The 13,538-nt window shown below is 36.1% G+C and overlaps 1 protein-coding gene across 1 annotated transcript; it reads right to left on the bottom strand.

Annotated features, from left to right (window-relative positions):
- Positions 1-6,561: 6,561 nt before the first annotated feature.
- On the bottom strand, positions 6,562-13,439 carry ATP5MPL (ATP synthase membrane subunit 6.8PL). Its single transcript, XM_026849141.1, has 4 exons — positions 13,322-13,439; positions 11,617-11,740; positions 9,837-9,857; positions 6,562-8,984 (listed from the first exon to the last, which is right to left on the bottom strand). Exons 1-4 carry the CDS (start codon positions 13,427-13,429, stop codon positions 8,959-8,961), a joined length of 279 nt encoding a protein of 92 aa, XP_026704942.1. The 5' UTR covers positions 13,430-13,439; the 3' UTR covers positions 6,562-8,958.
- Between the last annotated feature and the right edge of the window lie 99 nt (positions 13,440-13,538).

The raw sequence follows: 13,538 nt of genomic DNA, 5'->3' as shown, positions 1-13,538 counted from the left end.
TCAGGTGCAGTGCTGTGTAACAGATGAGACAGACAAAAAGACTTCAGTATTTCAAGGAGAGTTTAGCAGCAGGAAACCAAAAATCTTTAGTGAAATAGTGTGTATATTTAAAGGAAAACTATTTTAATTTGTTACTGTGGCTTTAAGTAATTTCTCATTCCAGAATCAAGCTGACCTCCTAAGGCTGCAACAAGTAATTCATACTAAACAATAGTCATATGCTGCCATGTTTGAATTCATATACAGCCAATGCATTTTAAACCCCACCAGACCTGTTTAGAGATAAACTATAAATAATAATCTAAAGGAAACACTTTGATGTCTGTTTTGTATACAGTATTTGAGACACGTGAACAAGAGAAAGATACTTTTTCCTCACTACCTTGTAATATTCTAAATTAATGTATGCTGGACTAGATGACTAATGTTCTAAAGTTTCCATAGCACAATCTACTCAGTGCATCATTCTGAAAAGGAGTGTAATAATTAAAGCAGGAGTGAAGCCATATGATCTGTATGTAGCATAGCTGTGTGCACTTCCTGGGGATTTTAGTGTCTGATACCTCATGTGCTTCAGCCTTGCATTTGGTGGATGAGAGATGCAATGTCTTTAAACAATAACATAAATTGTATGCTTAATCCAATACACGATGCAAAAGAGCATGCTTAGTGGAGAATGCTGTGGCCACATTGGGAATGTGTTGCTATACACTCTCACAAATTTCTTATACTAATAGGTATTGTTCATTTTTTATGGGGTAGCTACAGAAGATATACCTCTATAAAAGAGATTACATGTTGTTTTTACAGATGGAAAATCTTTATCTGCTCTGCTGTAATTCATAATGATGAAACCATTAACTATATTTGAAGGGGTGAAGAAAAAAAATGTCCTGGGAGAGGTTCTCTCTGCTTGTACCTTTAGGCTTATAACCATTTCAGGGTTTTTCTTTACAAAAATCTTTTTTCTTAAATTTACAGTGTGCCCATAATGAGTCTAAGTATCTGTGACTAGTTAGATGATGGGTTATTAGTTGAAACGTTAATTAATGAGGGGAACGAGGCAATACTTCACTCTTTATTCCTTTCTTTATATGCCACTTTGTTTTGGGTATACCACTTGGCTGAAGTTTGAGGGGAAGAATGACGGGTCAAGTTTTAAGATTGAGTCCAGCCATTTCATTTGTTACTGTAAGTCTAAAATTTTCTCAGGTATCTCAGCCATGATTCAGTGAGACAAGTACTCAAGTGTTTTTAACAGTATCTGTATGAAGTGGTTTCAAATGTTTCCTCTCTCAGCTAAAGGCCTAATGCACTATTCTGTGAGACATGATTAGTTTTTACCCCATGTGGCAAAAATGGTTGGCAGGTAATCGTCAACTTTTCTATTAACTGTCACTTTATTGTTTAAGATGGTCAACTACTTTATTTACTGTAACTGAAAACAGTCTGCTTTCTTCTGTTTACTGCTGGCTCAGATGCAGGTTTATTTTCCATGTTAAATTTGTATTGTTCCCATATTCAAACCCAGCAATTCCTAATTTGAAATGTGTGTCATGATCTCGAATATTTTTTTCCTTGGTTAGCTTACTTAAGGTAAGTAATATGAAAAAGCATGCAGAGGGTATAATATAATGGAGCTCATGCTTCCTGCTCTTGTAGCTGGTAATAGGTGAACTTGAGGAACTGCAGCTTGGACGGGGAGATAGGAGTCCGCTGAACTGGTCTGGGACATACTGGATGCTGGTTTTCAGCAGTTACTGAGACAAGGGGATGTGCAAAGGAGGCTTGTAGAGGAAAAACATGTCTCTGAGCAGAAGAATACTCACATATAGTAGAAGCAAATTATAAACCAAAATAAATATTTTTTTAAAAATAATCTGTTCTTATATGGTATTTAAGCAACTACATTATTAAGACCACACTACTGGAAATAACATTCTTTACCTTTTTTTGATGTGTATTCATCACAGATTTTACACATCAGAATACTCAAGAAGTTCCTCCCAAACTACCATAGAGAGTATTGAAGTATTGCTGTTTAAATAAAACACCACTACAGTTGTGAAACAGGATATGGTTATGATTTAAGATACACCTCTATGGAAAACATTTCTGTGCTTTCTATGTATCTCGCATGTGTATGTATAAAAACCCCAACACCTTAAGTGATCACTTCTGCGGCTTTTTGATCACCAAAATTTGTCAAGAGCATGGCTGTCTTCTACACAGGTGTATACAATTTATTGTGAATCAGTTTTTCCATCAACAGACTTTAACAGTGTATTTTTATAGAAGAGCAGCTGCACTCAAGTAATCTGACCAGCAGATGTAATGTAAGACATTTACAATGTTTTTTCCATGTGATAAATAAAACCACTGTTTTTCTGCCTTACTGATGCTTAAGGTTCATCCTTTCTTTGTATAAATATTCCTTTTCCAGGTAAAGTAATGGTGTTCTAGTCTTGGGAACATTCATGAGACAAGTTGATTTAGCCTCTAAGTGCCTTGGTTTGTAATATTCCAGAAACCCATTTCTGAATAATTTTTATTTTTATTGTTGTGACCCTACAACAAGTTTATTGCAATTCTTAGTGGCATAAACAGAAGAATGTCAGCAGTAAAGAGAGATGAATTGTACAAGGCATTGGTGGAACCCTATTGAAAATTATTCCGTGAAAAGCCCTAGAAATAGTGACAGCAGAAAATGTATCACTGGTATGTGTTTAGAATCTATTTTAGGTTGATTTATTCAAAGAAGATATAATAGGCAGATGAACCTCAGAAGATTTGAAAGACTGGCAAGGAGTGTGTGTTCATCATGGAGGAGTATACACAGTAATAACCTACTTGCTTGGGGATGATTAGATGCTACTTTAAAGGTTTGTCTACTCTTTATGTCTCGCATTCAAAACCAGTATTTCTGTTCTATAAATGGACAAGCTACAGCACAAGGTAAAGTAACTTCAATCTTTTATCTTTTTTTTCTAATTGTTATGTGAAAGTTCTACACAATTTTTTTTCTTGCATCTGTTTCTGTCCTTCTAGACAGGCCTGAGTATGTTTCAATTAGTAGCCTTAATTTAAAAAGAGGTGTGATAGTTGGCATTAATAAGAATACATAATTTAAAAGTAAAGATATTTTTGGCAAGATTCCCTTTCCAGTTGTGTTACTGCAAAAGAATGAACTAAATCAAAGCATGCTGAAAATTATTTATGTTTACTGAAACGAGTCATATCCTTTGTTATAACTGGTATGACTCCAATTCTTACTGAAAGAAATGCTTTAAATTTTTGCTAATTATTTTAAAGAAGTGTCTTAAGGTCCTAACTGGGCCCAAAACAATTTTCAATCTGTATGTGCTATGATACATGGAATACAACATAAGGAGTATAAGGAGAGAATTATAATGTCAGGTATAAGAGAATTTAAACAAGGCTGTTTTTCAGTACGAGTACACTAAATTAAAAGGTGTACCTGAAGCATCAAGAGTAAAGAGTCAATACTAGTGCTGCAAAAAAGTATAGCTTGACACTCCTCTATATATATCCTCAAGATAAATAATGGAGTTAATTATAAAGTGATTAGACCCCAGAAAAAAAGGGTATCCTTCCATGTATTCTTGTCTTATATCAATTGCTTGTTCACTTTCTAATCCATTTTCTTAATCCCTTTTTTTTTTCTCTCATAATACTATGGTTCTATTAAGTTTAGTTGTTGCCATTTTGCTTGTTTATATAGCATTCCATATGAAGTATCTCACAATAGTTTCTACTTCATACCTAAAAAATTCCCCATTAATTACAGCAATTTTTAATACTATCAAAAGCATGCTGAACAAACAGGTTAAAACAAGAAATGAAGACTACAACTGATACTGCAGGGAAAATCTGTGTAGGCAGAAGTAGTCATCACAGATGGGATTCATTCAGTATACTGCTGTTAGTTCTACCACCCACATAATCCCTATTATCATTTCCTAGCAAACACACTTCATTAGCTCTGAAGAAATCTCTATTGTCTGTTCCAGCAGATAGCTGAAGTTAGTTATGATACAGATATAAAACAGTTAAGATCACATCAATTAAAAAGTTACTTTAGGTTTTTGAAGGTCATAGTAATTAAAAATGCATTTTCGTTTGACAACTGACAATATGATTTGAAGAACCACTATCAAATTTATCCTTTATTACTAAAAGTATTCTTCCTGCAAGTATTGAGCATGAGGATATTGTGGTACAGTTGTTCTCCCTGTTCCCTACTTGTTTGTTCATTTGTCCCAATTAATTGATACTATAAACTTGAGAAAGCGATGTGCTGTCACAGGAATGAAGCAAGGTTCTGCCTTTTTGATGAAGCACAAGCTGACACTTCTGATTTGTATACAGGGTGGAGTTCTGCATTCTTTGTATTCCTGTGAGTGTTGATGATAGTTCTTGCAGGAGAGACAGTACCTTGATTATGTGCATAGCTGGGTATGAGGAGGAAACTTGCATTAAGTTACTGTAAGGGACTTAGGAAAGCTCGGTGAGGGAATGGGAAGCTATAAATTCAGATTCTTCTGCCCTTTTTCTACAAAAACCCTAACACTGTTGTGCTGTAATGCAAGTTACAAAGCATCTTTGCTGTAAATGAGATCAGAAGATGGACCCCCAATAAAACTGAAAAAACCCCGAGTGCTTATTTTTTTAGAGGGGAAAAACCCCTAAAATAATGAAAAAATGCCTGATCAGATTCACAGATAGTTGTATCAGCACAACTATGAAAAGTAAGGCGCTGTGGTATAAGGGTGGAAACTCCACAAGCTGGTGTAGCTGCCAGAGTACTCATACTGTTAAACCACAGTCAAAGGCATCATAGTATCCTTAGCAGAATTTAATTAAAACTTCCAAATACGCCATTCTTGTGGTGGTCAGTTCATTCTGAGTTACAGTAATTGTTTCCAAGTAGCTTGCCTGCAGCAGTGAAGTAGACTACAGGAATTTCTTGTTTACAAGTTCTTCATAAATTACCAAATCGGAGTCACATGGCTTTATATTCTTAAAGAGAATATTAGCTGCTAAGTGTTAGTTGCTAAAGGTCATGGAATTATAGTACAAAACACTTGCTGTTCAAGTACTGTCTTGTCACTTCTTGTTCCTCCATTTACCGAATTGTTAACCAACATATTTAATGCCTCAGGGAATCTCCATTCTACTATTCTTTCGTTCCTAGTAGCTTTACAGATTTCCATGAATGAAACAATAGAGATTTCACACATTAATTTCCTCAGTTTCATTTCAGCCATCTGGTGGTGATGTCACATATAATCACCTAACAAGCACCTGTTACTTTTCCTTCCTTGAGGACTGAGTACAATACACGTGTACATACCAGCTCTGTATCAGGATCTATTTGTACCACAAACTGTTTTGCTATCATGATTCAGATAAATAGGAGACCAGTTGAGCTATTTTAGATACTTTAGATAATTTCCTGCAACTTTACTCATCCTCTCAATTAACATGAATAGGCATTTGGGGTTTTGTCCAAGTTAACCATTAAGGAGGTTAACTAGGTTGGGCTCTGTGACTAATGTTTCTTTAGCCCTGACTGTATTTTGCTCCTCCCCTGGACTATTCCATAATACTTGATTAGGATACAGGGGATACTCTGAGATTTCTAATTGTAGGACAGCAGTTGAAAGTGTTCTAGAATCTCAGAGCTCCACAATGAGAAATCCTGGTCCAGCATGGAGGGGCAAATAATAGAAGTAATCTCAGAAGATCACATCTTGCATTAGCATTGTCATTATTAATACAGCTCCCTACTGCAGAGCTTTCACGTTCTGTATTGATTTAAAAAGAGAATTACCAATGCCACAGCAAAACTTGGTCAAGATGGCACTGCAGTAACTGAATAGGAGTTTGTATAGGAGTTTGTTGTTCTACTAACATTGCAAAGGTAGTAAACAGTCACTTTATTGTTGCCAATGCCTTATCACAGGCAGGAAATTAAAAATGCAGTTGCTGAACTATTTTACTACAAAGTTTAAATGTAATCCTCTTGTTTTCGAAATGTCAGTAATATAAAGAGGCAGCAGCTAAAGGGAGACAGCATGATCCATCAATGAGCAGTAAACATTTCCCCCACCAGTGTTTAATTGTGAATCATGATGTATGTTACCGTCATGGATTAAACTCCTGATCTTAGTCATTTGCATAGAAAATGGGTTTGTTCAGGAGCTGAGGCTTGTCTATATATACACTTACCTGGAACAAAAAAAACTTTTAAAGTTAGCTTTAGAAATCGCCTTCCCTAAATTAGGAAAAAAGGCACATACTGTAAGGTAAGTACTCCCTTCAAGGGTACTCCTTTGCAATACTTCTCTACCTAGTGTTACACTCCAGATGCCACTGCTGCAAAGAAAATTATTATTCCTTCCACACCTCACTGTAAATAAGAAATGGCACATAAAACACCTTAGCTAACTTTCCTCTATGGTTGTTTTGGTATGCTTCAGCACAGAGAAGCAGTAAGTATATATAGTATTACAGGTGTTACACATTATAGGTGTGTTGATTTCTGCTTTGGAGTCAAGCCACTGACTAAAAGTTAATTTCTTCCTTCTGTATCCTACTCAAGAAATTAAAAAAAATATTTAAACATAAATACCAGTTTTACCGTCTTTTGTAGAGATTTGTGTGTTAAGTAAAAATCTGAAACAGGAATATTCTGCAACCTTCACAGAAATTTCCAACAGATGCACTAATGGAAGAACCAGTTGCTGCAGATAGCATTATTTTGGTAGAAAGTGTTGTTTTCATAACTGAGACATTGCTGTCCATATGTAGTTTCTTTCCCTACTAGAAAATCAACCAAGTCAGATATCAAGAAGCGTTAAGAGTTTTAGTATGTAAAGTTTACCTAAAAGTTCAGTTAACAGTGCTCCAAGGGCAGGTTAGCAGAAGCTCCTCTTGTTTTCAGTTAACATGTAAGAGATCAGACAGCATGTTGATGTAGCTCCGTCCCAGTGTACTAGGTTCTAGCTAAGGTGAAGCAAATCCTGCAGTGATTAACGTTTTTTCCCTAGCTTGTTTTCCTTAGCTCTGTAATTGAAAATTGCCAAAGCACGTCATTTGAAGTATGTGTAGTATCTTAGGAACTATAACCTACTAATCATAAATTTGCATTACAAATGCATGTATAGCTCTTCACCTGGCATGAATTTTAAATCTGAACCACTTATTAACTATACCACAACACTGACTCACCCTGTAGTCACCACTGGCCTAATATCTGTTCATTTGAAGCACCATTTTCTTGTAGTTTTTATTCTGTTCCCTTCTTCTGGATGCTTTTGGTTTTATGTAAAGAAACAAATAGCGAGTTCTTTCTACTTCTCATTCTTCTGCAGTGAGGAAATACTGAAAAACCCATACAGAAATGATGATGAAAGAATCAGCTAAAACGTATCAAGGGAAGATGCAACAACAAGGAAAACTCTGGAAGGTGAAAGAAACGTCAAGAATGCATGAAAGATAGATGTCACCATTTCAAACTGAGTAACGCAATACCCGCCTTTTTAAAAAAAGCTTTCACAGAAATATGACTGGTAGTAGGTACAGCTATTAGGCTTAAACAGAAGTACAGATTTTGAAGAAATTAAAGGCAACACAGTGTTTGGAATGTTTGCCATCAGCAGGTAAGGTTATCTAGCTCCTCAGTGCTCAAGTACAAATATTTAAGTTATGGCCAGATACTGCAGTCAGGGAGAATGAAAAGCAAAATTTTAATCAAGCTGAAAGATTTAAGATGTTTCAGTGCAGTAGTTAAAAAGATGTACGTAAGCATTAAGTCATTAAAATTACCTAAGCCTCTTAATCTTCTCAAAAGCAGATTAGGCTAAAATGAAAACATGACATGAAGTCCAGTTTTGGTTTTATACGCTATGGATCCCTGGTACAGAATTTAGCATGTACAGTTCTGTTTTTTTTAAGATAGTGTAGGTTCCTAGAGTCTCCAAAATATAATACAAGCTATGGAGTTACATTAACAGCTATCTGCAAAACCCAGTAACAACCCATCCTAGTAATACATGTATTACATCTGAATTATCAGTAAAAATGAAAACTTTTAAAGTCAGTTAAATGTTTGTTTATGCTTATATTAACTGCTGCCACAGTGCAAAATTTCATTATTCCCTTTATATTCTGAGATTTTCATAAGCTCAAATAGAAGATGAGGGCCCATGTAGTAATAATTTTCTCATACAATCTGGGCATGTTATTACTTACTCCATCGCAAAATTTGTGACTAAAGAGCCTTTCAGAATAATTCCTTACTGCTACTGTATATGAAGGACAAAAAAAAGATAGTTGCCAATAATGTACTTTTTAAAAACCTCTAAACATTTTGCATGGTGTTTTAATAACAATACACCTTTTGCTTTTAGACCTTGCAGAACTGAAAACTCTTTAAAGAAAATGTAATGTTTTAAAAAGAACTTTGTACCCTTAATTACTGCACCACAATTTGACAAAAAGCTGAGAATTAAGTTCTCAAACTTGGCATACTATTAAATGGCATCTTAGAAGTAAATGGAGTATTTCAAAAGTTCTAGCCCAAAAAGGTATAAGAGGTTTAATACTATTGTAAGAAATGTTGGCTGATTCTATTAAGAAGTTTAGTTACAGAAATTTGGTCCTTTTCAAAGCACTATTGAACAACTTTAACATGGATCTTAGAAGAACTGTAGAAAACAAAAAATGCTTATTCTAAAAATTAAGTTAACATGCTCCAGCATACTTTGTCCAACATGTTTAATTCTTTGTTACTCAATGGATTTATTCTTCCTGTAATTACAGCAGATGGATAAAGTACAGTTTTAGAATTCAATTCCCTATGGTTGTAACTTGCTTCATTTACAGTAAAGATGACAAACCACCAAGTGCATACTCCAAGAAGAGAAGTAGTCTTTAATGATGGCCAGCACCAGAGGACTCTGAAACAAAAACATGATTTAGACTGTTCAAACAGTAGAGCAAATCAATTCAGGAATGTAGTTCAGAACCTAGAACAGACAACTGTATCCACACCTGAGCACAAGAACTGGCAAATTCAACTCTGTCAAATAAAACAATATCCTCAAACTACATACATAAACTTGGCCAACACTAAAAATCCTCTTTCGCAAGTTTTAAAGCACTCATATGCAAACATCCATTCTGCCTCAGTTTTGGTATGGTTCTTTATTAAAATTTATATATGCTATTATCCTTAAGTTTCCTGGACAGTATTTTCACCAATTAAAATGTGTTTGCATATACAAATTCAACTGGGAGCAAATGGGGTCTATCACAGTGCAGAAAGTTAACTGAGATAAAGCAGCTCATGAAAAGTTAAATTCCAATGTGATGTCAGAAGCTGTCCATAAATATCAAAACACTACTTTACAGAAGATATAAAAATACAAATTCAGAATACAAGTTTAAACTTCTTAAGCTTCTTCACAGCTGCAACAGCACCTACCCTTGAGATCATGCTGATTTAAGTCATTTCATTAAGTAGCTGTTACTGTTATTTAAAAGAATTCCTCCCTGCTCAATCACAGCATACAACTTCCATTCTACTCCTAAAGCCTATACAAAGGACAATTTAAGACCAAGGTAGCATCTGTGCAGATTCACAGATGTTTCTAACCATCAATATAACCAAAACTACATATTTTGAAGGAGTCTTTAAACATTTTCTAAATCCATAATGTAAACCCCAAACTTATGTAAAACATGCTGAGCTAATTTTTACTGTACTCTTTCAAAAAATACAATAGGGTATTTAGATATTTAATACTTACTATCTGCCACTGCTTTTTTTCCTGAAAAAAAAAGAAAAAAACAAGCTGAACAATGACATTTTAAAAAAATTTTTCCTATTTATTTTTTGCAGATAAACTTCAATTAGATTATACTACTTATGATTTGCCAATTCAGCTTGAACAAGATTTTTAAAGTCTACAACATGTAGTTCCCATGGTACATGTCAGTAAATGTTACACTGATTTTTTTAAAAGTAGTTTGCTTTTAATTAACCACTACTCCATGCATTTAGAAATTGTAGCCATGAAGACTCCTACTGTAAATCAAAAGAAACTTATACAGAATGGTACTATTTTACATAATGTATGGCTATATATACATGCACCATATGTATGTAAACTGAAGTGTTAAGAATATAGTTTGCTTTAAAATCTTCTTCTGTAGGTAAAATAGCTTATTTTACATTCCCACTGTAATTATTCTCCTAAAATACTGATTCACAGTGACCAGACAAAAATAGATAGAAAAAATTCTTCATAAGAGGTTGTGCAATCTCCACCCTTGGAAGTATTAATTTGAGTTATGAATAAGGCCGTGAGCAACCTGATCTAACTACTTTTAAGCAATGGTTTGGACCAGGTGAGCTCAGGAGGTCCCTTCCAATCTAAGTTACTCTATGACATGCTCTTCTATAAATGTATGTATTATTTGCAAAACTGTTCCCCGAACTGCGGGAGGGGCTACAGCTTTTAAAAGCTATTTTCACTTTAAAATAATGATTACCATACAGTTCCCCCTTATCAAGGTTTTGGCCCTCAAAACCCTACACAACCACATCTATTATCTAAATCATAAATGAAAAAAGTAGCATGACACGACCACAAACTTGAAGCAGTCTGCAAATTTTGAATTGTCCTTGAAATTATAGAAGTTAAAGCAAAAGTTTATTTTTTTTCTCTCCCTCTGTTCAACTGCTTATATTTACTTAAGCTTGTAAGTATAGCATAACCGTTTTGGACATGCAACAAATTATTTGAAAAAGCTAGAGAGATGGGGGGGGTAACATCACTCAGCAGTTCCCACAGCAAGGGGTTCCTTTCCCTGTCAAGACCGTCTACAGTTTGTAACATTTTGTTGTTCATGACAGCTCATAAAGGGTTTGATTTGGAATTTTTTCAGCATAGTCTAAATTGAAGAACAGGACCTTTAGGACACCATAATCAGTTGCACTGTTCTGCTTTGAGGGACCTGGCCTACTTATTTTTACATTAGATGTTCTCTTTCTTCCTCTAAGTGATCCGATATCACCATGTAACACACATTTTAACATTCAGTGATGTACCTCACATTTTGAGGTATATCAGCCCAAAATAAACTAAGTGCTTTAACTTCCACAAGTTCACATGGGAAAACCTTTTCAGAATTGTATTATTTTTTTTATATCTTGAGCAAAAACTCAAAAACATAAGGATTCTTTAAAAATTTCTAATCAAAATAAGTTCTGGTTCAGAACAGTCTTACATTCCCCTTCAGTACAAATCTACAGAAGAAGCCTCTGTCTATACTTGCAAGTTAAGATGTGTGTGTTTAAAACCAATTCCTATGTTACCTAATCTTCATAATGTAGGCACAGTTACGTTGGTATTTTGAGTATTTTTGTTAGTGCAACCTTCTACACTGAGCATGTTAAAACTGGCCTTAAGCAAGAGTGTTAATTTCTTTTTGGATATTTTCAATGACATTTCTAGTTGTTAAGGATAATCTCACCTATAGACCTTATCAAGTAACAGCTAATGAAGACTATAATGTGTAACTTACCCCCATATGAAATTTTGTAGTAGACATAAGCTGTTATTGCTACACCAACCCATATTTCTTGGTACACGGTAGTGAAGTAGAATTTCATGGCTCTCAATGACTTTGGAATCATCGTCTGCACCATCTGAAAATTATAATAAGTTTTGCCATGGTGAGTTGTGCGACTGTATTCTTACCTGCTGTATTTTTACTATATATTCACATATATATACTTATGTATATATATACTCCTAATATATATAAGCAGCAGTTTACAGGTTAGAAAAAAGTCCCCAAACATGCAAAAGTACTTATTCCAAAGCAAAACAATGAAAATTCAGAGTTAAGGTTACAATTTGTGGGCTAAGACAATAAACAATAATAAATTACAGCTGATTAAGGGATCCAAAGGTGACTCAATAGAGCATTTACAGAGCAGCTCCTCTCTCCCTATCAGTGACAGCTTTTTTAAAAATGTTTTCAGATTCTCTCAGGAGGAAAGCCTTGTTCCAGACAAGCTAGAGAAGCTCCTTCCTTGCACTACCAAGTTAGTTTCCTTCCCTCCCCCAAAGGTAAGGCGTCTCTCCTAACATGGTAATTTCTACTCCAAATAGCAAAATAAATGATGTTAAGCTACTGAATTAATGTTTATCATTAATATTTTACTTCCAAAATATGCCCCAAAAGCAAGAATTGTATCAGTGCTTTTTTCTTTGCAGCTTTGTTAGACAAACAAAAATCAGTAAATGTTCTAAAATAAAGCTTAACCTAACTCCCACACACCACATTAGTACACATTTGCACTACACTGCACTGCAATACTACATGTTCTAGTGTCTTAGATTCAGCACTTCACCCTGTTAAAGTCACTACTTACTGCAACCCAGTAAAGTCAGCTATGTATAATCTGGACAGTATATGGCAAACCAGAGCTCCAGGAAAGAAAAGCATATTTAAAACTTCTATGAGATAATGCTTACTTACTTATTTGCTGTTACTAAATGTAAAGCACCCTCTGGCAAGAATCAAAGAGATAGGGATGCAAGGGTAGCTGATGTCAAAACTAAAAAATCTAGGTGCTGCTTAAAGACTCAAAGCATCTTTATGGTAATTAATCTGTAACTGTAGAAAAACCTACACTTATCTTTGTTTATGGACAGACATTTCAATCAAATTTATTATTGTGGACAATTTCCTGAAACTGTTGTGCTTTTACCCATACTATTAAGAGCACTGCACCTCCCCCAAAATTTCCACTATTTGTAGTTCCTGAGGAACAGTGCCATAATCATTCTGCTATAGCAAAATATCCAGACATACTAACAACGAGACTGAATAGAAAGGATTTTCCCACCACTACGAAACACAGAGACCAAGCAATGTTATTTCTAATTAACACCCTGCTAAAACCCGGCAGAGACCTTTCCCCAAGGCCTCGGTGGGTGCGACGTCGTTCAGGCCTTTTTTTTTAAAATCTATCCGGAACAACAAAATCTGTTTTCTCACTGATCTCCCCGCTATGACCCCACCGCAGTCCCGGGAACCTGCCGCCCGCCCAGGACCAGACCCACAGGCCCTTCCGCCTGTAACGGCAGAGTTCGAACGCCACTGGCCGCGCCTCCTCACCCCCCGCTCCCTTCCCAGGCTGAACCAGAGCTGCCTCCCCGAGACATCCTGAGCGAGTGCCCCCAACAACCGACAAGGCCTCGCTTGGGCCGAAACGCACCGTTAGAGCTGGGCGGCGCGAGCTGCCGGCGAAGGTCACCGAGCGGGGACGGCCTCCGCTACCGCCGCGGGGGATGCTGGGAAAGGGCGCGCCAACGAGAGGAGTCATCGGGCCGAGAGAGGCGCCGCCTCCGCGCAGCGCCCCCTACGGCTGCGGAGGATGAGCGCGCCGTGCGCGCCCCGGCTTCGACCGGCCAGGCCGAGCTCCGCGCCCCGCT

The sequence above is a fragment of the Athene cunicularia genome (assembly GCF_003259725.1).
Source record: "Athene cunicularia isolate RWA chromosome 5 unlocalized genomic scaffold, athCun1 chr5_part1, whole genome shotgun sequence".
NCBI lineage: Eukaryota > Metazoa > Chordata > Aves > Strigiformes > Strigidae > Athene > Athene cunicularia.
The sequence above is the reverse complement of the archived record's forward strand: the minus strand, read 5'-3'. Positions and strand labels throughout refer to the sequence as shown.